Genomic DNA, 25,284 nt, shown 5'->3' with positions numbered 1-25,284 from the left:
TGAGTCAAAAGAGTTTTTTTGAAAAAAAAAAGCGTTCTGAAATTGTTCAAAACATCCTGCCTTCTGGTTTTTAAAACAAAAACTTGTATTTTCTGTTTCAAAACTGCAATCAATTTGTGGTTTAAAAGGAAATTTAAAAAATTAAAAAACTGACTAAAAATTAAATTAAATAGTTGAAAGCGATAAAAGTGTTTGAGTTAAATCAGTCTGAATTGTTCTTAGATTATCAGTTCACGACAATTTTCAAGGCTTTGTTTTTCACCCCAGTTTGGGATGGGAAAAATTTCAAAATCTCAGATGCTCAGAGAAAAGGAAAATCATGTGCAACCCAGCTCTACTTCTGATTACATCCAGCCCCAATTCTCCAACCTCAATTCTTAGGAGTTCATTTAGAGCCATTCTCTATCCAAGAAGATAATTTACCTACTCAAGGGACCTGTCTTACAGTTGCAAAGGAAACCATACTTCAGCCTTCTTGCCTTTTATGTATTTAAAATATCCTTGATGTAGTGTAATTTACATTATATGCACCTATTCATGTGTTTGTGTGCATAAGTGCATAGGTTTAATGCATGGCTGGGATAGGACCAGAGGTAGAAAAAGTACCTAAACAGTTATTTGAGTAAAAGTGCAGCTGCTTTGGGGGGAATGTACTTATGTACAAATCATCAGTGTCCCTCTGGAAAACTATCTGAGAAAAAACACAGATGCACACACACACACACACATCACATCTAGATTGTACTGAAGTATCCAGAAGTGAAAGCAGCTGCAAATAAGAGATCATGATTCTATTCTTAAAACAGCCATGACCAAGTTATTTAATCACATTGGCTACATCTACACTAGTGAGTTTTGTCGACAAAACGTGTTTTGTTGACAAAATATGTCGAGCATCTACATACAAGATGCATTTTGTTGACAGAAACCATCAACAAAAAGGTCATGTAGATGCTTCAGGGGACCCTTTTGTCAAAAGATTGGGTCAAAAGGTCCATTTGCTTTTATGGGTAGATACAATCTATTGACAAAAGTTTTGCCAGAACATCTCTTCCAACAATAATTTCTATAGACAGACAATTCTAGTGTAGGCATAGCCTTAATGTAAAGAAACGATCTCATGACCCACCAGCAGGTTACCTTACAGATTTCTTGCCAAAGGTTGCTGAACCCTGGCCTCCAGAGGTGCCTAATTATTGATTCTTCTTTGTTTAGAGATCTTAGTTCAAATTCCTCTGACTGTCCTTTTTGCATTAGGCATGTGTTTAGTCTCCCCCAATTGGCTTTTGTGTGAACACGTGATCTGTCAACAGATGTTTTGTCAGGTAAACTTTCCTGACAGTGACTTCTGTGGACAGATAGCTGTCGTGTAACTATAGTCAAAGAGTTTACCATCTCCATATCTGTTGGTCTGCTTTACATTGCGGAGTGTGTATTTCAATCATGGCTTTTATTTTATCTGAATCAGCAATTATGTCATCTTTGCTCACCTTATGTCCAATATACAGAATTTTCTCTAGCCGTCCCCACATTTTTAACTTTTGGAAGGTCATTGTCCCATGTCTTTCTCTTGTTCTCTGTAAAACTTGCATGAATCTTGCATTTTGAAGATCCCAAGTACAAATGTAAGCATCATCTGTTATAACTTCAACACCTTGCAATTGCTTAAAGTTCTGTGCAATTCCTGTGAAATACCTTGGGAATAGAACTAATACCTAATGTTATTTGCTTAAATTTACAGGGGCAGCTCTTCAGGTGGTGTCAATTACCATCACACCATTGGTTTCAAGGGAGCTATGAAAGTTCACATCAACTGAAGATTCAATCCATAATGTCTTTATGGAAATTCACTAGCTTAGAATTGGGCTTATCTAACATTATTTCACAGAACATTTTTCTTGTTTCTAGGACAGAGACTATTTTTTCACTTCTGGGAGCTTTTTTGACACTTTTTTTCATTTCATATTTTATTACTGTGTTTAAATTGTATGAATTGGCACATATCCTTATTTTATTTGGTTTTCTAATAATTCACAGATTTTCTACATTATAGAGTTTAAGTTTTCTCAGACATCTGTTAGGGCAAGTGAATTGTATCAGTGTGATTTGATCTCTGTGGTCAGTGATTTGCATTTCTTATTGTAGTATCCAATCAGACATCATGCAAGACATCTGAGATTTCTCACTTGTTCCCTCTTTGTATTTGTCATTCTGAGGCATTTAAAGCAAATGTTCATTTAACTAACTTTATGACTATTCACATTTCCGTTTATCAAACAAGAGGAACATCTGCAGTTACCCTTGCCGTCTTAACTGGTAATGATTTCTGCAATAAGTTTTAACATTTACTATTTTTATCACATTTTAAAATCTAGATTATGATGCAGCTTTGCTTTTGATTTTTGTACTACTTCCTTAGCTATAGTATTACCTATTTTTTAGAGTAACAGTTCATTTTTGCTATAGTATTCAGTTTAAAAAATATACTGTGATTAACAATTAGTTGCATTTGCCCTTCTGAAGCAGTTTGCTCTACAATGACTTTACCTACTGTGTCATTGCTTTGCTGTTCTTTAAGCAGATGGTCACTCAGCTGTAACTGTATGACTTACTTTTTGAATAATGTTTTTTTCCCCTCATTACTGCATTTACAGCATACTTACAAACATTGGGCAGTTTCTTGATGTATTTTTTCAGCCACATATACTGCATGGGAATTTGTGACTGTCAGATGACCCTTCATTCCTCTTTTGAATGTTATGTTTTTGTGCCCATCCATCATTTTTTTAAAATGTCACAAAGACTAGCTGTTTGTTATAGACTGATTTGTTCAGAACCCACATTTGCAATTAACTAATTTCGTTGGTTCTACAAATGTTTTTTCCCACACTAGTCTGTAGGTCCCTTAGTCATTTTAGCTATCTCTACACTACAGTGATCTGTTGACAGAAGTTACTGTTGGAAGATACCTTCTGACAACATTTCTGTTGACAGATCATGGCCACACATGAAAGCAGATTGCTCTGTTGATCCACTCTATCAACAGAGAGTGGCCAGACTGCCCCCAGCTGCTCTCTTGACAGAACAGCCAACCCGAAGCACAGCAGACAGTGCTGCCTGGTGACCTGGAAGCTTTGTCTGTCCGCAGAGTGCCCCCTGGAGCAGCCATACAGCTTTCTTGGTGACAAATTCTGCTGAGAAAGACATTCTGCCTCACGGGAGAGAGGCAGAAGTCTACTGACAAAAGTGTCACGCTCTGTTGGGTTATTGTCGACAGAACACATTTTTAGTATGGATGCTCCATGAGTTCTGTCCAAATAACTGGGGCTTTTTGTTGAAAAAACTCTAGTATATATGTAGCCTTTGCAAATTATTCTGGAGTTATGTAGTTATTTGAATTATCTAGCTCAGTGCTCAGCAACTTATCACCCTGTGGCACACTTCAGTACTTGTTATAATTTCACGACACACCCATTATATATAACCCCATCCCCCACCCTTTCTCCTGAGCTAGCACCACCTGGTCCCTGGTCTAACTCAATCTCCCCTCCACTCCTCCAGAACCAGGCACCACCAGCTACCCAGTATAACCCAATCCCCCCACCCCAAGCCAGACACCCCCAGTCCCTCCATCACTCTAACTCAATGCCAGTGACTCACCAGAGCCATCACTGCGGCCCCAGGGCTGCCGCCACCACTGCTGCCACTGCCACCATGCACTTCTCCCACCAAGTGGTGGGGTATCTCTGCAGAGCAGCGGATGGCACTTCCGACGTGCAGCTCTGAGGCGCACTAAGCGCTGCTTCACAGCACACAAGTGTGCCACAGCAGAATGGTTGCAGAACACTGATCTAGCTGATATAGGATATGCTCAGAGGGTTAGCGCAGGCTTTGGTGTGGTGATATCCCTCTTAATAACCTGATAAAATGCCTTAATTAACATAAAATGCTCATTAGTTTTGCTGGTACAGACTAAGATTTGCTCCTCATAGCACAATGCTTCATTAACTTTCTGAGTAATTTTATTGCTATTGGTCACATTTAATTAAATTTTGTTATCTCTATTACTATGGAAAAGCAGACATTTTAAAGAATAACTAATAGGTTGGAAGACATTTGTGTCATGTAATAATGATTTTTCTTATAAAATTAATTTCAAACATTCAACTTAAATCCCACATTCTTTACCATTTAGTTCTTAGAAACCCTGAAGAGAAGTGGCTTACCTTTGTAATCAGTGCTTAGAATTTTTTAAACTTGTGACTTACACCATTTACTGTATTCATTAATTGCATGCTTCTGTTAATCTTGCAATTTATTTCCAGATTTAGAGTCAACTTTCCATAACAATTCTTCCAGTGGGATATGGCATAGTTTGATTGCAGGTAGACTAATAGTTATTTTAGTCCTGGAGAATAAATTCCAGATGTATCATACAAAGGGCACTACTTTTTTAAAGGCATAGATGTGATTTTTCACAAGCTGTGAAACCCAGCTTATTTTTTTCTCCCACAGTTTTAAGGGGAGTTTAATCCATATTTACCTATGGGTTATTTGTCATGACTCTAAATTTGAAGGTTTTGCACACAAAATAATCTTAGAGGAACATGGGAAGTGTTTATTGAGCCTTAACAAGAGAAGAAGCATGTCTATGCTTGATTTAAAGTGAACACTGTAATGATAAATTGAGAGGCAACTAACCACAACAATGCAGGAAAATCCAAGTGTTTGTGGGAAGGAGATTATTTTTTTTCATAAATTGAATTCTATAATCTGATAGATAAAAGTCAACTACAAACAGTGTTTTGAATTGTTTTCTTTACTAATGAAAAATACTTAAACTGATCCACTTTACATTTGCTGTCTAAAAATATGTGAAGACCCATAGTTTGTTGGCTCACTGGACCCTGAACATATTTTGCACAGCTGAAATGTATAGCTCTGCACAACAACCTGCAAAAGCCTTATAGTACTTGAAATTGGAGTTCCCACTTCTAAATTTTGTCTAATTATGTTTAGAGATTAAATCACTTTCAATGGCAAAAGAGAGAGTTGAACTGATGAACAATCTTGTGGAAATTAAAATACATTAAGTACAGATCAAGAGAAACTGTTCAAAAATTACTATTCTCCCATGTAACAGAACTTACCTTTTATTCTGTGAACATAAATAGAGGATGCATATTGGTTAGGAAGATGGTTCCAGGAAAATCTTCTAAGTAAGTTTGCAAACTAAACAAATAGATGAGATGACTTGCCCCATCTCAGTAGAGACCCCAAAATGACAATGGCAAAGTCAGTCACCAGGACACTGACACCTTGTAACCAATAACCCAGAAGGACATGTATTTCTCCACATCTCAATAGGTAAATCACGCAAGATCCCCCAGCATGGGACGGTGTGTGGTCGGGGGATAAGAGATGGCTGCTAGAAGGAGTCAGGCCTGTCCTGCGATTTAACAAAGGAAGTCAGACAGAGAGACTAACATGGTCTGAATAAGGAGGTTCACTACCACTTGTCTGGGCTCTTGCTAACTGGAATGGAGTTGGAATATTCCTTTCTCTGTGCTAACCTAAGAACTTCTGGATTCTGTGTGTCGGGTAACTAATAAATGGTTGCCTTGTTCTGAAAAGGCTCCCTGTATCACTGTAAATACCCTCTGAAAGCCTTGTGGCCTGAAAAGATACAACACAAGCCTGCTATAGGAGTCTCCAGGAAGCCCTGGAGAGAGAGAGGGGGATGCTGGTGCCAAAAGCCCAGTCTTGGAGGAGGCCACAGGCCTGCCCCTGTGAGCTGTGTGGGTGTTGGGGCCTGGCAAACCAAAGAGGTCAGTCCCAAGAAACTAATGTGAGGCTGGAGCTATAGACCAGACTCTGACTCTGTGAGAAGGGGTAAGGATGGTCTATGCAGGAGATAGAGCTTCCTTCTCATATGCTGACGTCAAGATAGCTTCATTTTAATGATGGCTCTGTGAGGTTGTCTAGGGCAGATGTGGTAATTGAATGGATGATGGTAATGAGATTCAAATCTGAAAGAAATTATTACAGCTTCCAGGCCAGACATAAATGGAATTAAGGTATGCTGCCCACTACTGATACTTGATCACCTAATGACAAATGCTAGGCATTTAACACATTACAAAACTGAGTAAGCAATGGAACACACGTTATATCAAATGGGTATATATACTCTTCAGCACATCTTCTAATTACTCTTTCTCTCCTTTTGCCATAATTTCTGTTTTATCTGGGACTAAGCTTCAGCAAGCCAGGTTTCATCCATGCTCAAATTTCATCCAGTCAGTAGGTGCTCCCTATATATGAAAATAAACAATGCCCAGATATAAAGACAATAAATGAAATATGAACAGATATTCAGTAGGCACTCGGATACTTTGGTGATAGGTGCAGAACCTGAATGAAACACAAAAGCAACAGATCTTGCAATAGCTGCAAAGCAATAGTTGCAAAATAATTATACCCAAGTTTACACCATATTCAGTATTGTTCAATAATTGTGGTTAAGCGTTTTAACTGATAAACTGCATATGGAATTTTTTTCTTATTCAGTACAAAAAGCCCAAGTAGCTAGGAAATTCAAGGTGTCTTTAGTTTTCTTCTGAGAGTTCCTGTCATGATCCACAGTCAAATGTCTCTTTTCCTCCCCAACTAATTTTCAGTAGCTGCATTGCAAAGATCATATGGCAAATCAGGAGTCTTTGATTCAACTGAAAGACCCATGACCTGTTCTTTAAAAGAATTCAGTCTGAGATTCCTTCACTGATAACACCTTTTTCTGATGTCTTTGTGAGCTTGTAGCCCTTGGATTTCCAGGCTTAAATCAGGAAATATCAGCACTTTATGGCCCTGAATTGTGAGTTCCTCTTTTGTTTTTATTTTTTCAGCTCTGTCCTATTAATATTCCTTCATGTCTGAGGATTGCATGACAATGACTTACACCCCCATCTTGGAGGGTTTGGTTGTTTTTTTTTTTTTTTTTAATTGAACGGTACAATAGCTCAGTAGGTATATAGGATCTCCTTTGATATCCAAGCTCAGACATTTTACACTTGACAAGCTGATCCTGGAAGTCTTCATCCTCTGGAATTTCCAGGTCTATCGTTTTTATGTGTCTCTGGATTTTAAGTAGCTCTACTCATCAAACTTTAAGTCTCACTCTTCTCTGTGCATTTGATTCATTCTCTTCATAAAGTGGGCACAAGTCAAAAAACTCTGTCTGAAATATATTAACAGTATAGGCAGAATTTTGCAGATTAAGCCTGATTCAAATCTCAGTGAACCTAATGACAAAATTTGATGGGCTTTTATAATCATAGTCTTTAGCTACAGGAAGTCTGTCCCAAACTGGCAAAATCTTTGCAAAAAGAAGAAACATTCTCTAAGGCTACAGCTACACTGTAGTTATAACTTACACACTTGGCGCAATGCAAATTGTGTAGGATATTTTGAGTTACCCTATTTCGCACTTGGTGCCATTTAATTTCAAAATAAGGGGCTATTTTAAGGTTTCTGCTACCCCTCTCGTGCAGAGGGGTAGCGGAAACAGAATACCGTGCTCAAAATAGCAGCACCATTTCAAGTGGTGTTTAGCCCTGTAGTTGCTATTTCAGGATACATTTGTATAATAATAATGATAATAATAATAATAATTTACTAAGGAAGGCATAATACAAATAGGATACATTTCACAAAGAAGTTCAATTAAAATCAATGGGACTTAATGCAGTAGTACTATATTTGCAGGTGTGTTTATGGGAACAGGTGTTTCCTGGTCTCTTCTCTCTGGCTGTTTCTAGAAAGTGGCATGCTAATAAACAGCCCAAAATATGCTAATGGGCTAATTTTTGGGAAGAAGGGCCCCCAGAAGGACTTCCTTCTGGAAGACCCCTCAGGGGCTGCGCTTCTACACATTGTTTTGGAGTCCAGAAGAGCATCTTCCAGGCTCCAAATCATGTGGCCTTATGCTAATGAGGTGCTGGAAATTTACATATGTGCCTCATTAGCTTATTTTGGGCCGTTCATTAGCATGCCACTTTCAGAGAAAGTGGCATGTATAGAAACAGCCAGAGAGAAGAGACCAGGAAATACCTGTTCCCATAAACAAACCTGCATAGTACTACTGCATTAAGTCCCACTGATTTTAATTGAACTTCTCTGTGAAATGTATCCTGTTTGTATTATGCCTTCCTTAGTAAATTCTTCTTCTTCTTCTTCTTCTACAAGTAATAATTAAACAATTATCAACCTCAAGAAAATACATCCCATTTTATCTTTCAGGGATGCAAGGAGGAAGTGGGCCAATGAGATGAGGAATCATTGATATAGTTTCAGGGTGTTGTAATTTAAGGGAAAGAGGATGGCTTCAGCTACACTAGCATCATCTGTAAACAGATGTTTCTGTCAGCAGAGATTTTCCAACGAAATGTCTATCGACAGAGTGTGGCCATACACAAAAGGGGACTGAAAGAGTGATCTTCTCTGTTGATGGAGTGGCCAGACTCCCCAGCTGCTCAAACAACAAAATAGCTGATCAGAAGCACAGCAGACAGGGCTGCTAATTGTCCTGGAAGCCCTCTGTGTCAACAGAAGGCCCCATGGAGCATCCAAACAGCATTTTTCTTCATAGAATCTGTCGACAAAGGCACTCTTCCTCTTCTGGGAGAGGCAGAAGGTTGCCAGCAGAAGTGCTGAGTTCTCTTGACAGATTGTTGACAAAACGCATTTTGTATCTGGATGTGCCGTGAGTTTTGTAGATAAAATGCTGGCTTTGTCAAAAAAACTTGCTAATATAGCCATAGCCATTAGGGTTTTACTTTTCTAGCACTATCACAAGACAAACTTCATTGAATGTTTTAAGTTTTTTTATCAAGTTGTTACAAAATACTCCAATTGTACGATAGATGCTTACATAATCTAAATAAATGCATACATAGAAAATATAGTGCACTTGCACACACACAACCCTTAAAACTGAGTTCAGTGAGAACAGTATCAGGTTCCATGTCTGTTAAACAGTAGAGCTATTAAAACAGAACCTATGTGGCAGTCTCTTTGGCCATGTCTACATGAGAAGCTTCCGTCAACAGAAGTGACGGTTGGAAAGGATTTCCCAACAAAACTTCTGTCAACAGATCATGTCTACACATAAAAGCAGATTGAAAGAGCAATCTTCTCTCTCAACAGAGAACAGACAGGCTGCCCAGCCCTCTCTCAACAGAACGGCTGCCTGGTGAAGTCTGTCAACAAAAGGACCCTGGAGCATCTACACGGCTATTTTGTTCACAGAACAATGTCAAGAGAGGCATTATACCTAAATGGGGAGAGGTATAATGCTGCCAGTGGATGTGCTGGCATTTGCTATGCGGATGCTCTGCATTTTTTTCCAGCAAAATTCTGGTTTTACTGGGAAAAGCCACTCTTGTAGACATGGCTCTAGGGTAAAATGAACAAGATTCTTTGCTCCTTGGATATCGTCCACAAGGTTATTGTGCTAATTTCCAAATACTTCATCTTTAACCCTGCTGATGTCCTGGGGACAGGTTTATCAGAGTGAATTAGAAAGGCTGGCAGTTGGGGGAGGAGAGGGAAGCTTGACTCTTAGATTTGAAGGCCAAAACCAAGCATTTATGGTCACCTAGCCTTGTTTAATCTCTTGCATGGCGGAGTCCATACATTTTTCCCTAGCAATTTCTGTGTCAGACCTACACCTTCTAGTTCAGCTACAGCATGTTTAAATCTTTATTAATCTTTTTACCTGTAACATCAAATTTATTTTGGAAATCACTACTTGATTATAAGCATGGAATTCCATTTTCACAGACTCCCTTTCAGAGAATAATTGCTCTCTAAGAAGAAGTTGATAAATGTGAAGGAAAACAAGCTTAAAATGTATGCTGTTTAAGGCACAAGCCATCTCTTACTCTGTGTGGGGACACCAGCTAGCAATATGGTGTCCTAGTAATTGATTTGGGTTTATTGGCACTACCAAAATAGAAATAATAAAAAACCCTCTAGTTATTTGTGACTTCCATCTGGACCACCTACTATGGGGCCTGATAGATATTAGGCCTTGTGTGTACTCAGAGTGTGCCCACAAAACTAGACCAACCTAGAGAGAGAGAACATAAGAACATAAGAACATAAGAATGGCCATACTGGGTCAGACCAAAGGTCCATCAAGCCCAGCATCCCATCTGCCGACGGTGGCCAATGCCAGGTGCCCCAGAGAAGGAGAACAGAAGACAAGTGATTTATCTCCTGCCATCCATCTCCTGCCCTTGTTATGAAGGCTAGGGCACCATACTTTATCCCTGGCTAATAGCCATTTATTGGAGAGAGGCACTTACTCAACTAATTAAAAAATCCTGCACTGGGGCCTCTGGGACTTCAGTTTAAACTAGGATTCTGAGCTGTTCATTAGCTGATGGGTGATGTCATGGCTTATGTAGCTTTGCAAATGAAAATGCTGACTACAGGAAATATAGGCAACTATGGGGCTTGTTTTGACTACCTGGAGATCGATGTTGCAGGGATTAATGCAATGAAGTTTGATTTAGCAGGTCTAGTGAAGACCCACTAAATAGACTGCAGATCACTCTCCCATTGATTCTGTTACTCCACTGAAATCAGTCAGCAAGGATGTGGTCCATTGTCAGATTCTAATGTGGAGGTATGAATTCTACGTAAAAGAATAAATGGACATAAATCAGACATCAGCAATGGCAACATACACAAACTTGTAGGAGAACATTTCAATATCCCTGGACACTCAGTAACAGATTTAAAAGTAACAGTCCTACAATCAAAAAAATTTCAGAAATAAAATGGAGAGAGAAATCTCTGAGCTGCAATTCATTTGCAAATTTGACTCTGTCAACCAAGGATTAAACAGAGACTGGGAGTTTCTCTGTGCTGGAAGTTCGCACTTCCACATTAGAATCTGACAATGGGCCACATACCCCCTGACTGATCTGACTTGTTTTTTCTCCTCTCTTGATCTATACTACTGATAATGGGCCATTTCCACCCTGACTGAATAGACCTTGTCAGCTCTGGTCCTCCCTTATACCGGGAGCCCACTCTTTAAATACTCCTCTGAACCCCACTCCCCAACTCATGCATCTGATGAAGAGGGTTTTGCTAACTTTTTAATGTAATTTTTTAACCTTTTCAGTCCCCATTTTAACTTCTCCACCTACCCCATTTCCACTAACATTCAGTATGTTAGGCATCAAGTCTGCATCATCCTTCTGGTGAAAACTGGAACAAGTAAATCATTAAGTACCTCTGTCATTTCCATGGTTTTTGTTATTGTTTCTCCCTCTTCACTGAGCAATGGGCATACTCTGTCCTTGATCTTCCTCTTGCTTCTAATATACTTGTAGAATGTTTTCCTGTTTTCCTTTATGTCTCGAGCTAGACTGAGCTTTTGGCTTTCTAATTTTGCCTCTGCATTCCTGTGTTATTTGTTTATATTCCTGCTTTGTCCTTTGACTTAGTTTCCAGTTTTTATGAAATTCCTTTTTGATTTTTAGGTCCTTCAGGATCTCCTGGTTAAGCCAAGCTGGTTTCTTGCCACACTTCCTATCTCCTACACAGAGGAATGATTTGCTCTTGTGCCCTTAGTTATGTCCCTTTGAAAACTTGACAACTGACTTTAACTGCTTTTCTTTGTAGTCTTGCTTTCCATGGGACCTTACCTACCAGCTCTCTGACTTACTAAACTCTGCCTTCCTGAAATCCATTGTCTTCATTTTGCTTTTCTCTCTTCTACCACTCATTAGAATCATGAACTCTTTAACATTTCGTGATCACTTCTACCCAAGCTGCCTGACACTTTTAAATTTTCAAACAGTAAATTCCTATTTGTTGAAATCAAACCTAAAAAAGCTTCCCCTTGGTATCTTTCTCCAACTTCTTGCAAGATTTAAAAAAAGCCTCAATTACATTTTTCAAAAGTTGTCCCGGCATTTTTTCAAAATTTTACTCAAGTTAAATAAATATGATGTTTTGCTTCTTGATTTTTTTTCTTTAAACGTTGTTTGACAACTGTTTCATAGAAAAAATACCGAGGGTGGGAATTTTCAAAAGATGCAAAGGGAGTTTAGGTGTTCAAATCCCATGGAAATTTAAGTTGAGTTTGGAGGCTATCTCTTTGAATAAACAAAACAATGGAATTTCAAAAAAGTGAGCAAATTCTCAAAGATCCAACACCATCCTCAAGTCTGTCTCATATGTCCACCTGCCCTCGCTTTCTCTTAAGCAGACCTCAAGATTATATTAAATGTTTTTGTCAGTTTGCAGGAGGAAGAAAAAATGTAGTAGTAATTATTTACTATAGCATCAGAAGTGTGTCCAGCTCTTTACAGACAAGTATTAAGACAAGATTTATACTCTACGAAGCTTGATTAATTGGTTAATCCAGGTAAGTAGATGTTTACGTGGTATGATTTGCATCTTCAAGGCATGGCAGGCACAAAAGAGAGAAAATGAGTATTAAACATACTGCCTGCCTCAATGGATAACCAAGGACCAGGAACAGAAAGCAATAAAGTGGTGAGTCTTAGCAGATGAGTGGTTTGAGGTTTTGTTTATGCCACTGCTATCTATATTGTTACCATTTTTGGAGAGAGGGACCAAAAATTAATTATTTCATGTTATATTATAACTTTTCTACGATGACAGACCTGTGCATTAAAATGTTTTTGTCGTATGCTAATATGACTTCAGTTCACCCTCCTTGCCTATATTTAGTATTGGGATAGAAAAAGGGGTCTGTAGCCCTTATGAGATGGCACATGTGGGAAAGGTGGATTATCTAGTTTAGGCTGGAAGGATGGATGAGATTGCAGAGGTTTTAACTCAAACATAGAAAATATGATAGGGGAAGTCTGGCGATGGTAAGAAATGTGTCAGGCCCATATGTAGAGAATGGGCAGTGGTGATTCCTGATGCTGCTAGTCTTGAGTAGGGACCTTGTTGCACAACTGTAGTTTTTTTTTTTTTAAACAACATAGAAATCACTTTCATTTTGTAAGTTTTGAAAAGGAGCATTGTTTTTACTTTGCAATTGTTAGCAAAATGTTCCTTATGGAAAAATTTTAGCTGCACAGACCTCTTCATGTCCTTTATTCTTTCATTTCACTTTTCCTTACCTTCTCTCCTCCTGCTCTTTTTTCCATTATACCAATGAGGAGAATAAAATGGAAGGAAGAAATTAAAAATAATGCTTGGGGATTCAAAAATAGGGAATTATTTTTCTCCAAAGTACTCTGTTTAAGAAAAAAGGTAATTTTTGAAAAAGTAACAGTCACAGGGTTTAAAAACAGAAGGCACATTGAGACTGACTTCCTCTATAACAAAGGCCATCAACACCAGCCAGCACCTCACAATAAGATACAAAATATGCGTCAGACTTTTTTTTGTTGTTGTTACATGGTAATATGTAGCATAAGGTCAATTCAAACTTATTGCTTGCATTTGTTAAGTAGGGCAAAGATGGGATAAAAGCAATGAGTAGAATGAATGTAGATAGTAGAAATGGGAGTGGGAAGGATTCTCTGAGTAATACAAGGAGAGTGAATATGGCTGCTGTGAAGGTTGGCATGGCAACAGTGGAGGTCTCTGGCTGGCTTGTGGAAAATGAAGGGAATTATGATCTCCTTCCTGCTTGTGTTGTCTGCGAGAAGGAGATTGGGTTCCAGTGATGAGGGGGCAGAGTAAAGGTCAGCATAGGAGCCTGAACAGAATTTTCCCTCTAATTTGAATGCTACAGTTTTATATGTTAAAATGATCTACAACCTAAATCCAGCATTAATGAGATTGCTTCAGTGTAAATAACACTAAAGTTTGATGGAAAAAAAGAATCCTAGATGACATTTGCCAGTGAAACGTGATGATAAACGTGGCTTTGGGTTCTGCTGTTTGTTTCTTCCAATTGCACCAGACCAGCTTGTGTTTACCATTTTTTGATTTGCCCTTCTGACTTTCTAACATTTTAGGGAACTGGAACTTGGCTGGTGGAGTGAGTGAGGGTGGGGAAGGAGAGTTCAGGCATCCTGGCATGGGAAGAGCTGGGGTGGTCTGTGGAAGAAATTGGCTAATTGTTGTGGAGGGATGGGGCGGTGGGGTATCTATCTTGCTGCTTTAACAGGGTCATCTGGAGACAGTGGGAGAATTTGACTGAAATAAACAATAAGACTGCTTATCAGGGAGGGGACCTGAAGGTTTAACTGAAGCTGAAGGAAAGAGAATGGGACACAAGGGTTATTTGACTGCAGGTGAGGGAGGGAACTTGGAGGTGTCCAGCTGGAGGTTGCAGTGAAAAAGGTCTGTCTGAACGTTGAGGGGAGAGACTTAGGTCAGGGTGAAGATGTTGGTGGTTTGGCTGCAGATTGGTGGAGGGGGTTGGCTGTAGGAGAGTCAGGGGTGAGTTACAGGGCTGGCAGTAAGTGAGCCAGGAGGATATAACTACAAATGAGTGCTGTCCGGCCGTAGGTGAGGCAGGAGGTGGGCAGCTGGCTGAGATGGTCAGGCCCCAGGTGAGACAGGAGATGGAGAGAAGGGCTGGTTGCAGGAGAGGTGGGGAGGTCTGGCTGCAAGTTAGGCAGGAAATGGGGCTGAGGGTGTTGCCCTAGGTGAAGCAGGAGGGAGGCCCACTGTAGGTTAAGCAAGAAACAGGAGAGGTCTGTCTGTCTGTTTGTGAAGCAGGGGATAGAGTGTATGAAGGGGTCTGGGTACTGGTGAGGCAGAGGATAGAATATGGGGGGGTCTGGCTGCTGGTGGGCCAGGAGATGGGGGTCTGACTGCCGATGAGAAGGGGATGGGGGACCCCAGCTGCTGGCAGGTAAGGGAACAGTGGGGGCTCTGACAGTTGATGAAGCAGTGGACTATGGGGAGGGTGGGATCTGTACATTTTGGTGATACAGGAGTTGGGTGGAACCACCGCTTCTGGTGAGGCAGGGGATGGGTTGGGGAAGATCCCTGGCTGGTGGTGAGGCAGGGTATGAGGGTGGAGCCTGGCTGCCAGTGAAGTAGGTCATAGAAGCGGGGCCACTGGTGATGAGGCAGGGGATGGTGGGAGCACAACTGTTGCTGACGGGGAGGGGGAGTCCAGCTGCTAGTGAGGATGTGATGGGGGGGCACGGCTGCTGGCAGGGAGCGGAGGGGGGAGATTGTTGGCTGGTGCTGGGGCAGGGGATGGGGGTCCGGGTGCCGCTGAGGCGGGACGGGCGGGGGAGCTGGGGTCCGGGTGCCGCTGAGGCGGGACGGGCGGCGGGGGAGCTGGGGTCCGGGTGCCGCTGAGGCGGGACGGGCGGCGGGGGAGCGGGGGTCCGGGTGCCGCTGAGGCGGGACGGGCGGCGCGGGAGCGGGGGTCCGGGTGCCGGTGAGGCGGGACGGGCGGCTGGGGGGAGCTGGGGAGCGGGTGCCGCTGAGGCGGGACGGGCGGCTGGGGGGAGCGGGGTCCGGGTGCCGCTGAGGCGGGACGGGAGGGGGGTCCGCGCCGAGGTGCAGTGACACACGACGCTCGCTCTCCGGGCCGGGCTGGGCGATCTGCGAGGCAAAGCTCCCAGTGACTCGCGGGGGTTCGGGACCCTGGCGCTCGGCGCCGCCCCGCCCCGCCCCGCCCCCGGGAACTCCCTGCCAGCCCCTGCCCCGGGCGATGCATGCTCGCGGGGCGTCCCGCTGCCCCCGGAGCGTGTTCCCTGCGGGCGGTCAGGCGGGGGAGGAAGGAGGCAGCCCCTGCCGGCGCGGGGGTGCGGGGCGGTGGGGGAGCAGGCAGAGGGGATGTTGTTAAACAGTCTCTTACCGTAAGAGGGAGTTGGGACCCAGCTCCTTCCAGTTAATCACACAACAAACTTAGATCATCTCAATAAAAGGCCGCGCCGCTCGCTCAGCCTCCTACAGTGACCCACCGACCGACCAACTGAGCGCTGGGCTCCTTGAACCGCCTGCGCTCCTCTCGGCCAGCTGCTGGGGCACCATGGGGGCCACCAAACTCCTGCCGGCCCTGCTCCTCCATCTGCTGCTGCTGCTGCCCATCGCCCTCCCTTTGGCAGGTTAGTTTTTCTCTCTCCCTCCTGCATCCATCCCGCTTTCCTTCCCCAGGGCGCTGGTGGGTAGGCGTGTGCGTTGTTTACAAACCCTTAGAAAGGACGCTAAGTCGAAAGCCACTCTCCACTCGGAGGCTCTTTACCTCAGTAAAACAAACACGCCACACTTCTCCCTCCCACAGGGCTGCAGAGCCCAAACTGGGGCGTTGCAAACCAAGTGTCGCTGGAGCTGAGCAACCCTTCTGCTCTGGCAGACTGCACTGAAGGAGAGAGAAGGGATCTTCTCCTTTCTCCTGGGAAATAGTTTCTGAACATGAGGGATCTTCTGGTGGGAAGGGGAGTAGTGGATGGAAATATTATACTATCCGGGGCAATGGGTTTTCATTGCGTTTGCGTGTTTCAGTGTCTATGATTTGCAAGGATAGGTTGTGGTTTAGCTCTGTGATTCCTACCTTCTCACTCACACCCACAATTAGGGATGTCTCAGCTGACAGGGAACTGAATGAACTAAAAATGGCAGAGTGTATTTTATCCTTGCCTCTTGGAACTCTAGGCTCTTATCAGGGTGAGAGAAAACATCTGTGCTCTATTGCTTAGTAATAGATTAAATAATCCTGAGATGACAATGAGCATCCAAAACATATGATGATATGTGGCTTGGAATCACTGTCCAGCAGCAAGCATGTCTGCGAGCACATTCAGCAGCAGGAAGATGTTATTTCTAAATCCAAATTATTTTTAATTTCATTTGTGTCTCAGTTCAGTTTCTGCTGAAATCAGGATGTGGAAGGTGCTAAGAATGAACAAGAATAAGCAATCAACTCTTGGATGCTGTCTAGTTAGATTGATTCCCTAAAGTGCTCCATTTGATAGCTGATGGACTGGCTCTGTATTCTTATTGGCCCTTAAGTGAAGCACTTAAGGACAGAAGGAAAGATAGCATGCAGCAATGGGCAACATAGCTGCACAGACCGGCAGGGAAGATAAACAATGTTAAATTTGTCCAGTGAAGGGTTGGTGGTCCAACATGTTAGGTTCCAAATGAACACAGAGTCACTGAGTTGCAGCACTCAGAAATCAGATTCTCTCAGTGCGCAGAGGGAAAAAGAGAAAGCAATGAATACATTGCTGAGAACATGTATTGATGTGTTGATACAAGTTAACAATGTCAACTGTGAGAGGTTTGATTCTTTATTAACATTTAAGTAATAATAGAAATACAGATGAGATAAATATGTGAAGTTAGGAGCTAGTTGTTACCTTTTGCTAACATTCTGTAGGTATCTGTCACTTACACTGAGAAACTAATCTATAAGTTATAAACTTTTCTCGCAGTTTTTCCCCATCATATTCAGCCTATTTAGAGATTATTAATAATATCCAAGTATTCCCAAGCAATATGTCTTTTACACTGTTAAAAAAAGGACTGCTTAGTTCAGTAAAAAATGTGGAACTGAAATATCTACCTGACCCTGGACTGGCCATTAGCACATGCAACAGAGGGTATAACTTACAAAAAAGCATCACATTTTCACAGGAAGAGGTCTCCAATATTGGATTTGTCTTAAAATCAAGTTTCACAGCATTTTGTCTGGGTTACATGGGATGAGATGAATATGAAGTACAGGAGGTTTTTTAAAAATTAAAAATGCTTTGTACAAATATTCATAGCCATATGAGTGTTGCATGCTCCTGGGCTTGAATATCTGTGTGTATTTTACATGTCTAATATGATTTAGTTTCTTCACTCCCTAGTTATAAATAATCATTATAGTATATGCCATTAGCAAAGCAAAATGGTACTCTACTGGTTTGAAGACTACATTCCTTCTGGTTAAGAGAATCAATTTGGTGCAGAGTGACAATGGCTGCTTGTTTTGCTCTCACATGCAGTATAGTGTTTACTGAACTTAAAAAGATTTTCTGTTTCCAGTAATAGCATTTTTGTGTACAACATAACCAGAGAAAAATAGAATAGAAAGACTTGAGATTAGGATGTTGCATAAAAACTGGAAAAATGTGCTTTGAAGTCAGAGAAAGAAAAGCTTCTTAGTAGAGAGGCTTATCTCTTATTGAGATAACACTTTAACTGAGGCCACAGTTGGGAGGGAAATGGGGGATCTGTCTCACAGAGGAGGACATTTTTCCTCTGAGTCCTTTTTTGCTCAGTATTATATGCAATGTAATACTTGTGTATGTGAGGAAGGGTGGCTTTGTGGGGATAATACAGGACAGGCAATGAGGAGATATGGGCCTGCTTATCCTGCTGTCGTTGGAGGGCAGTCAACTCAAAACCACGTCCTCTGGGCCCTGCAGAGTGGTGTTACAATTTAGGATATAAGGGGGAGCTAGAGACTTGCACTTGTCCCAGGAGCATCCACGTTAGGGCTAGCCTGCAACAGCAATATCTGGGGGAGGACCAACATAGTTAGAAGTCCTCATGAGTCACTCAGGGAGAACATATTACAGCAACAACTTTACCATCTTCTAAATGGGACCGGCACACTTTGTTTGCAGTCCCTGAGTAAATCTTCTAGAAAGCATGGAAACTAAAGGGGTGCGTCACATTCCCTCTTTTCATCCCCACCTGATGAGGGGAGCCCAGTTCTAGCATTGAGCAATTTCTCTGCTCCTCAACCACTCTGTGGCTGCCTACTATGCTGCGATACTCGTGTGTGGGAGACGGGCTGTCTTGCAACCTTTCCCATTGCCTTGCGTACACAACTGCCATCAAGCTCCTTTTGCAGCAAGATGTACACCACACACTGCTGGAAGTGAAAGTGACACCAAACACTTTCAAGATTGTTGCTTTCACTGTGGGTAGTCAAGTGTAAGGGTGGGTCTTATTCCTGTGGAAGGACTACAGATCTTTAAAGCAAGGGCTTATTTTATAGCCAGAGACTAAATACAGCAAGTCAGAAAACATACAGCAGAACAGTCAGTTCTTCTGGTCTGTCACAGCTTCCTCCTGAACACATAACCTTTCCCTGGAAAAGAAGAACTGTGCATATGTATATTTGCCTTTAGAACACTTCATCTTGTATTGCTGTTACCTTAAGCCTCCTGGGCTTTGGTACTGTGTACAGATGAGTTGTGAAGATAGGATTTACTAAATTTGAAAGTCAGATTTTTAATGAAAGGTTAATCCTGGCCCTGCTTCTGATGGGCTGGCTGTAGGAAAAAGTCACTGGTAAAATAAAGAGTACCAATGAACCAGTCAACAAAACTATCTTCCTTTCTCCCACCTTATTGACAACTGACCTCAACAGCACCAGTAAAGCACAAAAATAATAACAAGCCATATGTGTTTTTTTTGGATTGCTGTTACAGAAGCACCTGTTCATTATCAACAACAGTTTTGCCAAGAGAAAACTTTTGAACACTAAAATTAACCTCAAACTATTTTGTATTGTTTTCAAGTAGCATTCTGAGGGAAGCACTTAACCATGACAATCTAAGGGTGAATCTGTATGGTCTCCTTGCTTTATTTAGTGACTTTCCATCTGTACAATTATTTCTACTTGTCTTGGGTCTAGGAAAAGTCTTTTCTCACCAAGTTAGTGTCCTACATAATTAAATATGAAAAAAAATGCCAGATTGAGTTTAAAGTATTTTCATTGGTACATTGCAGAACTTCCTTTAACTTTTGTTTGTGGTGATCATTGTTGCCCCAAATCAACAGCCATAGGTAATTACTCATTTCATCCATATGCTCAAAGCCTTGGGACATTGCTAGGGATGAAGCAGTTCTAAAGGGAAGTCACTTGAACATATCTACCAAAAGGGATGAAGGAAAGGCTAAGTATTATACTTTCTCTGGGTCTGCCAAAAACTGTGGCTTGCATCCAAAATTGAAGATTGTCCTGAAATTAGTAGTCCAGGAATGGCCTACTTGAACCATGTCTGATCATTTTGTTGCTCAGAAAAAATGTCTGATGGCAGTATTAAAAAATTGATTCTACCTAAATCTTCAACTTGTTTGATTTTTATTATGATGACCATGTTGTTAACCCAGTCATCTGGTGTCAGTATTCTTTTGATAGTCTAATTTTTCTGTCTGTCCAAATTTAGCTTCTATCTTCCATAAATATTTGTAGTTGCAAGCTACAACCTGTATCAATATATGATATACCACGATGAATAATGTCCTAGTAGACTAGTCCATTAAAAACCTCATTGAATTATTTCAGATCCTGTTTTGTAGACTAGTTCTACACCATTTAACCATTTAGATTTGCAGACTACTCTTCAACACGTGTGGTACTCCTCTTCAGTTATTTCAAACTCTGGTAGCTGCTGTCTCTTCTTATATAAACATGCCAGTGTGGCTTTGCCCCATAAGCTTTTGTCTGGATTATTTAAATGCATAGTTTTTGATTTTAACAATGTGCTCTCTGTGTATATACTAAACTCAGCTCTAGGGTGTATTTTGAAATCTCTTTTTTCATTTATTTCCTTTGACAGAAACTGGTCTTTTGTGTAATCTGGCTCTGTAAATGTTATTGAGGCCTAACTAGACAATTTGGTTTCTACATTGGCACCATTCAGGTTTCACTTTCAGCTGTATATTTGTTAATATGTTTTGCTTTTATATTTCTTTTGCAATGTGGAACATATGCAGCATTCTCTTGCAGAAGGGTTGCTCCTTTCGTTTGGCAATGTGCATCATATTCTGTGGTTGTTTTTACATTTATTCCTAATGAATATAATCTTTGCCATTTGTTTATTTCGCCTCTGTGCCTCAGTGAATATTTTAAATTTAGATGCATTTCAGTCCTTTCATTGCTTGCTTCTCGATTCATTTGTGAAGCACAGTTTACATCAGCACTGCATTTACTTCCTATTCTTTGCAAAGTTTAGTTTTCTTACATTGAACGGGTAACAGTTATACCACAAATAATTTTACCCTCTGGCTATGTCCACACGAGAAGCATCTGTTAACAGAAGTGACGTTAGAAGGGATTTCTCAGCAAAGCTTCTGTTGACAAATTGCATCTACCCATAAAAGCAGATTGAAAGAGCAAGCAACTCTGTCGATAGAGAGCAGACAGACTGCCTGGCCTTCTCTCAACAGAACGACTAACTGGAATCTCTGCAAACATGGCTGCCTGATGAACCAGAATCCCTGTCTGTTGACAGAAAGGTGTTGGAGTGTCTACACCACTGTTTTCTCGAGAGAAAACTGTCAAGAGAGGCGTTATACCTGAACGGGGAGAGGTATCATGCTGCTGGTGGTTGTGCTGGGTTTTTTTGACAAACTGCCAAAAAAGCACATTTTGCATGTAGATTCTCTGTGGGTTTTTCCAAAAAAAAGCCTGGTTTTGCTGGAAGAACCTTCTTGTGTAGACGTAGCTTCTGACTGTTCTGTTACCAGTTCTAAGTGAGGTGAACTTAGTTTATTACTTGTGACTGTGGTCACTATAATCAATATGATGATCACTGGAATCACTTGTGAGCTTGTGTTTGTATTGAGAAGTGCCATTCCCAAGTGACATCCTGGTGTGGGTAGGTCTCCAGTACTGATGACCTTGCTACGTGTAGAAATGTAGAAGATTTTACTCTCTGTAGTTTCTCTTCATTACAACTTGGAAGTAATAAGGCCGTAAGTGGAAACACTTGGAGCTGACAAGTAGAATGCATTAGAACCCTGATTTTATTGAAATTTTGGGAGATATCTGACAACTCAGTAGAAATTGGAGATTTAACTAAATGAAACAGATGGAGGCTTCATTTTGGCTCTGCAGGTCTGAAGTTACTCTATAGCTGTGTACTCTATGGAAGTGTTTGTAATACAAAAAAGATGTCTTTTAACAAAGACATATCTATTTTATTTTAAAATCATCATGTAGACAAGGGAAATGTTAGCTTTATCTTCATGTAGATGGTTCAGGTCATCCATAGGTTCTCTCTTGCCTCATGGGGTCATCTTCACCAGCTATACTGAAATAAAAATACTACTATGTTGAGGTTGCCTTGTTTACAACTGAATTTGACAACAGGGTAGATATCTTGTTTAAAAAAAAGAATAATCAGAAACAAGCAAAAACTCAAGAGCTTGTTCATTTCTGAGGAAAGCTGCGTAGAAAGCTGAAAATACGGGTATGTCTATACTTACCGGGGGTTGGTGCGCTGTGATTGGTTTTTTTTTTTCCTGGGGATCAATTTTGCTGTCTGTGTGAAGACACAGCAAAATTGAACTCTCTGGCCTTGGCCGTCAACCCTGGTACTCTACTCTGCCGTGTGGAGTAAGGGACATTGGTGCAAACCTGAAGAAGCCTGGTCTACACCATGGCAGAAAGTTGGTCCTGATATGTCAATTCTAGCTACACAAATGGCATGGCTAGAATTGCATATCTGGAATCAGCTTTGATCCCTAGTGTAGACCAGGCCTCTGTCATGCTGGCATGTGTAGATGGGGACAAGTGAGGGTTCGTCTGTTCTCTAGAGATGCTTCAGTGATCATCCTTCATGCTGTGCATTATCTCCTGACTACCTCCTGGAATCTGAAGGGCTTTAATCTGATAGAGAACTTTTATTGAGAACTGTTTAAGATTATGTAATAAATCAAGTTGATTATTTTTAAAGTAAAAGTTCATGCTCTCATTCAACCATTTCTGTGTGGGAGGGTTATTACTAAAGTTATAAGTGCTGACACTTAAAATTCATCAATGGTATAGCTCTGTTGGCTTGCATGGAAGTACATGAAGGATTAATTTGACTCTTTTTTCTCATGGATTGCAGTGAGGGCCTCAGAACATAGTTGCTTCAGGTTGTTGAAAATTGCTAAATGCAGGATCAGACTCTTAATCGTCCTTGGGCAACTGTTCATTTTTAAAAAAGAAAGAAAAACACCTCTATGTAACATTATTTTTGGGCTACTTTAACTAAGCTACTTTTGATTTTTTTTATCAAGTTCTCTCATGCTAGCTACTGACAGGTTAAAACCCATTATCATAGAGATTTATGATAATGACATTTATCAGTGCGTGGGAAATGTTATCAGCAGAAACTGGAAAGAAATATTTTGATATTACTGAATGCATTCTCACCTTCATTTGTCATAGAAATCTTGGCTCAGGTTCTATAAAACTAATTCAGCAATAATAAAGAAATCTCTTAAGAGTTTTCAGCATTGTACTACTTCTTGTCAAATAAGGATTGCTTTATGCTGGTAGTCCCAGCATCAGTATTATGGAAAAGTCAATTTCATTTAAGCTGCCCTGTTTTACACAATAAAGGGAAAATATATATCAGTGATATGTTGTTGATATTTTAACAATGGTCTCACCATAAATTTCTCCCCTTAGCATGTGATTAATTCTTTGTCCACGAAATGCAGGAGTTGCAGGAAAAAAAAGTGAGGAATGATGGAATCTATTACCATTTTAATTTTAAACAAAAGTTTTTTTTATGTAATAATAAGATCCCATGAATGTAATCAGCACCACTGGTATAAGAAGTCTCTATCATCCTGCCCATAACTGGCAGTCATTGTGATTTGTCCTTGAAAAATAAATGACTATATGTAGCTGTATCCCATTCTTCAGCTTGCACAGATTGAAATGAGGGGGAGAGGCAGGCAGCAGTTTTGTTGCAGGAGGGATAGGCTGTCTCAGAAAATGCTGTTTTTGATATCTTAAGCTTAGTCTGGAAGGCAAGAACCCATCCACCCACCCACCCACACACACACCACTTCAAACTTTTGAGATGCCAAGCAGATACATCACCTCTTGAATGGTTGGTTGAGCAGCTTTCAGTGAAGGAGTGAGCGTATTACAGCCTTTCAAACAACAGGAGGGTTCAATTTTAGTCAGGAGTTCTGGAAACCTTCCTGTTGTTGGTGGACGTCCGTTCTGAGACTGGAGGCCTGATTCTCTTGTGTAGTCATTTATGTCATTGCGCAGTGTATGTAAATCACTCCATTCTGACACAATAACATTAACTCATGTTACACTGGCACAAGTAACTGCACTTGGTGGAAGGTAATGAAGAATTGGACTTGTGGTCTATATTTGCAAAAAGTAATAAATGCTAGTGAACCTCTTTTGTAACCTCTTGCTGCCAAACATCTTTTGTGATATGCATCGCTGCAACTCCTAAAAGAGAAAAAATGATTACAAAAGCAGAAACAAGAAAGTTAATCATGGAAAATAAAGTGGTGTACTCCTAGCATTAATCCTTGCCTAGTCTTGTAGACTAGTATCTTATTCAATTGTTTATATGAAATTATTTGCTGTATTTTTAGAGATCTCTGTGGTTTTGAATGAATGCAGATCAATGACAGCAAGTGACATGTCTTCTGTGGTATAGGGTCTGGTGTGGGTTTGGATTCTTCACAAACTTTATGTATTGTCCAGTGAAATCATTATCTTCATTTGTCTTCTTCAATTTTTCCGCAGAGGGCAAAGGGAAAAAGAGAAATGCTCTTCATGACTTCAAAAAGATGGCTGAGACTATGCTAATTGGATCAGACCTATCACTAGGGAGAAAAACCAAGCTGTTAAACACCACAGAGCAATGTGCTAAGAGATGCAGCAGGAATAAAAGCTTTTCATTCCCTTGCAAGTAAGTTATTACATCTGATATTTTTGTTTTATTATTAAAGTGACCCAGACGCTGCCTTCTAGCCAAGGACGCCACTTACGCTGGCATCAGTAGGACTGCCAGGGTGGATAGAGAGCAGTGTATAGAGCAGAGGTGGGCCATACAATTTATGGGGGTTCACTTTGACAATTTGGTAAGTGGTCAAGGGCCACACTCTTCCATGATATTAATGCAGGAGGTGCGGGGCCAGGACGGAGGTTGAGTGGAGAAGGGAGCTTGGTGCAAAGTACTAGGGCATAGGAGAGGTTGTGGGATCTGGGATGGAGTATGTGTGAAGAAAAGGATTGTGACCTGGGGTAGGAGATTGGGGTGTAGCAAGGGGTGCAGGGTCTGGGAGGGGAATGGGCGCAGGAGAGGGGTGCAGAAGATTTAGGATGTGATCTCAGGTAGGGATTTGGAGTGTGGGTGGGGCTGGGGTGCCAGTTGCAGGCTCTGGCCAGGAGGTACTGACCATAGGTGGCTTCCAGCCAGCGTCCCAGAAAGAGCCTTGGGCAGGCTCCCTGCCTGCTGCTCCCCTACCTGCCACTCAGAGTGACTAGCTGTGGAGGCCATGTGTTCTGTGAGTGGGCATTGCTTGCTGCCTGGGCACAGGTAACTCCCACTGGAT

The 25,284-nt window shown here is 41.2% G+C and overlaps 1 protein-coding gene across 1 annotated transcript in view; it reads left to right on the top strand.

Moving 5' to 3' along the window:
* Window positions 1-15,908: 15,908 nt before the first annotated feature.
* HGF (hepatocyte growth factor) overlaps window positions 15,909-25,284 on the top strand; it is a 96,951-nt gene continuing 87,575 nt past the window's right edge. The window contains exons 1-2 of the mRNA XM_074984166.1: window positions 15,909-16,079; window positions 24,473-24,638. Of these exons, the coding sequence (XP_074840267.1) occupies window positions 16,004-16,079; window positions 24,473-24,638 (242 nt within the window). The 5' untranslated portion in view covers window positions 15,909-16,003. The remainder of the gene's footprint in view (window positions 16,080-24,472; window positions 24,639-25,284) is intronic.

This window comes from Carettochelys insculpta, chromosome 1 (assembly GCF_033958435.1).
Source record: "Carettochelys insculpta isolate YL-2023 chromosome 1, ASM3395843v1, whole genome shotgun sequence".
NCBI lineage: Eukaryota > Metazoa > Chordata > Testudines > Carettochelyidae > Carettochelys > Carettochelys insculpta.
Note: the sequence above shows the minus strand (reverse complement) of the source record. Positions and strands in the feature narration are given on the sequence as shown.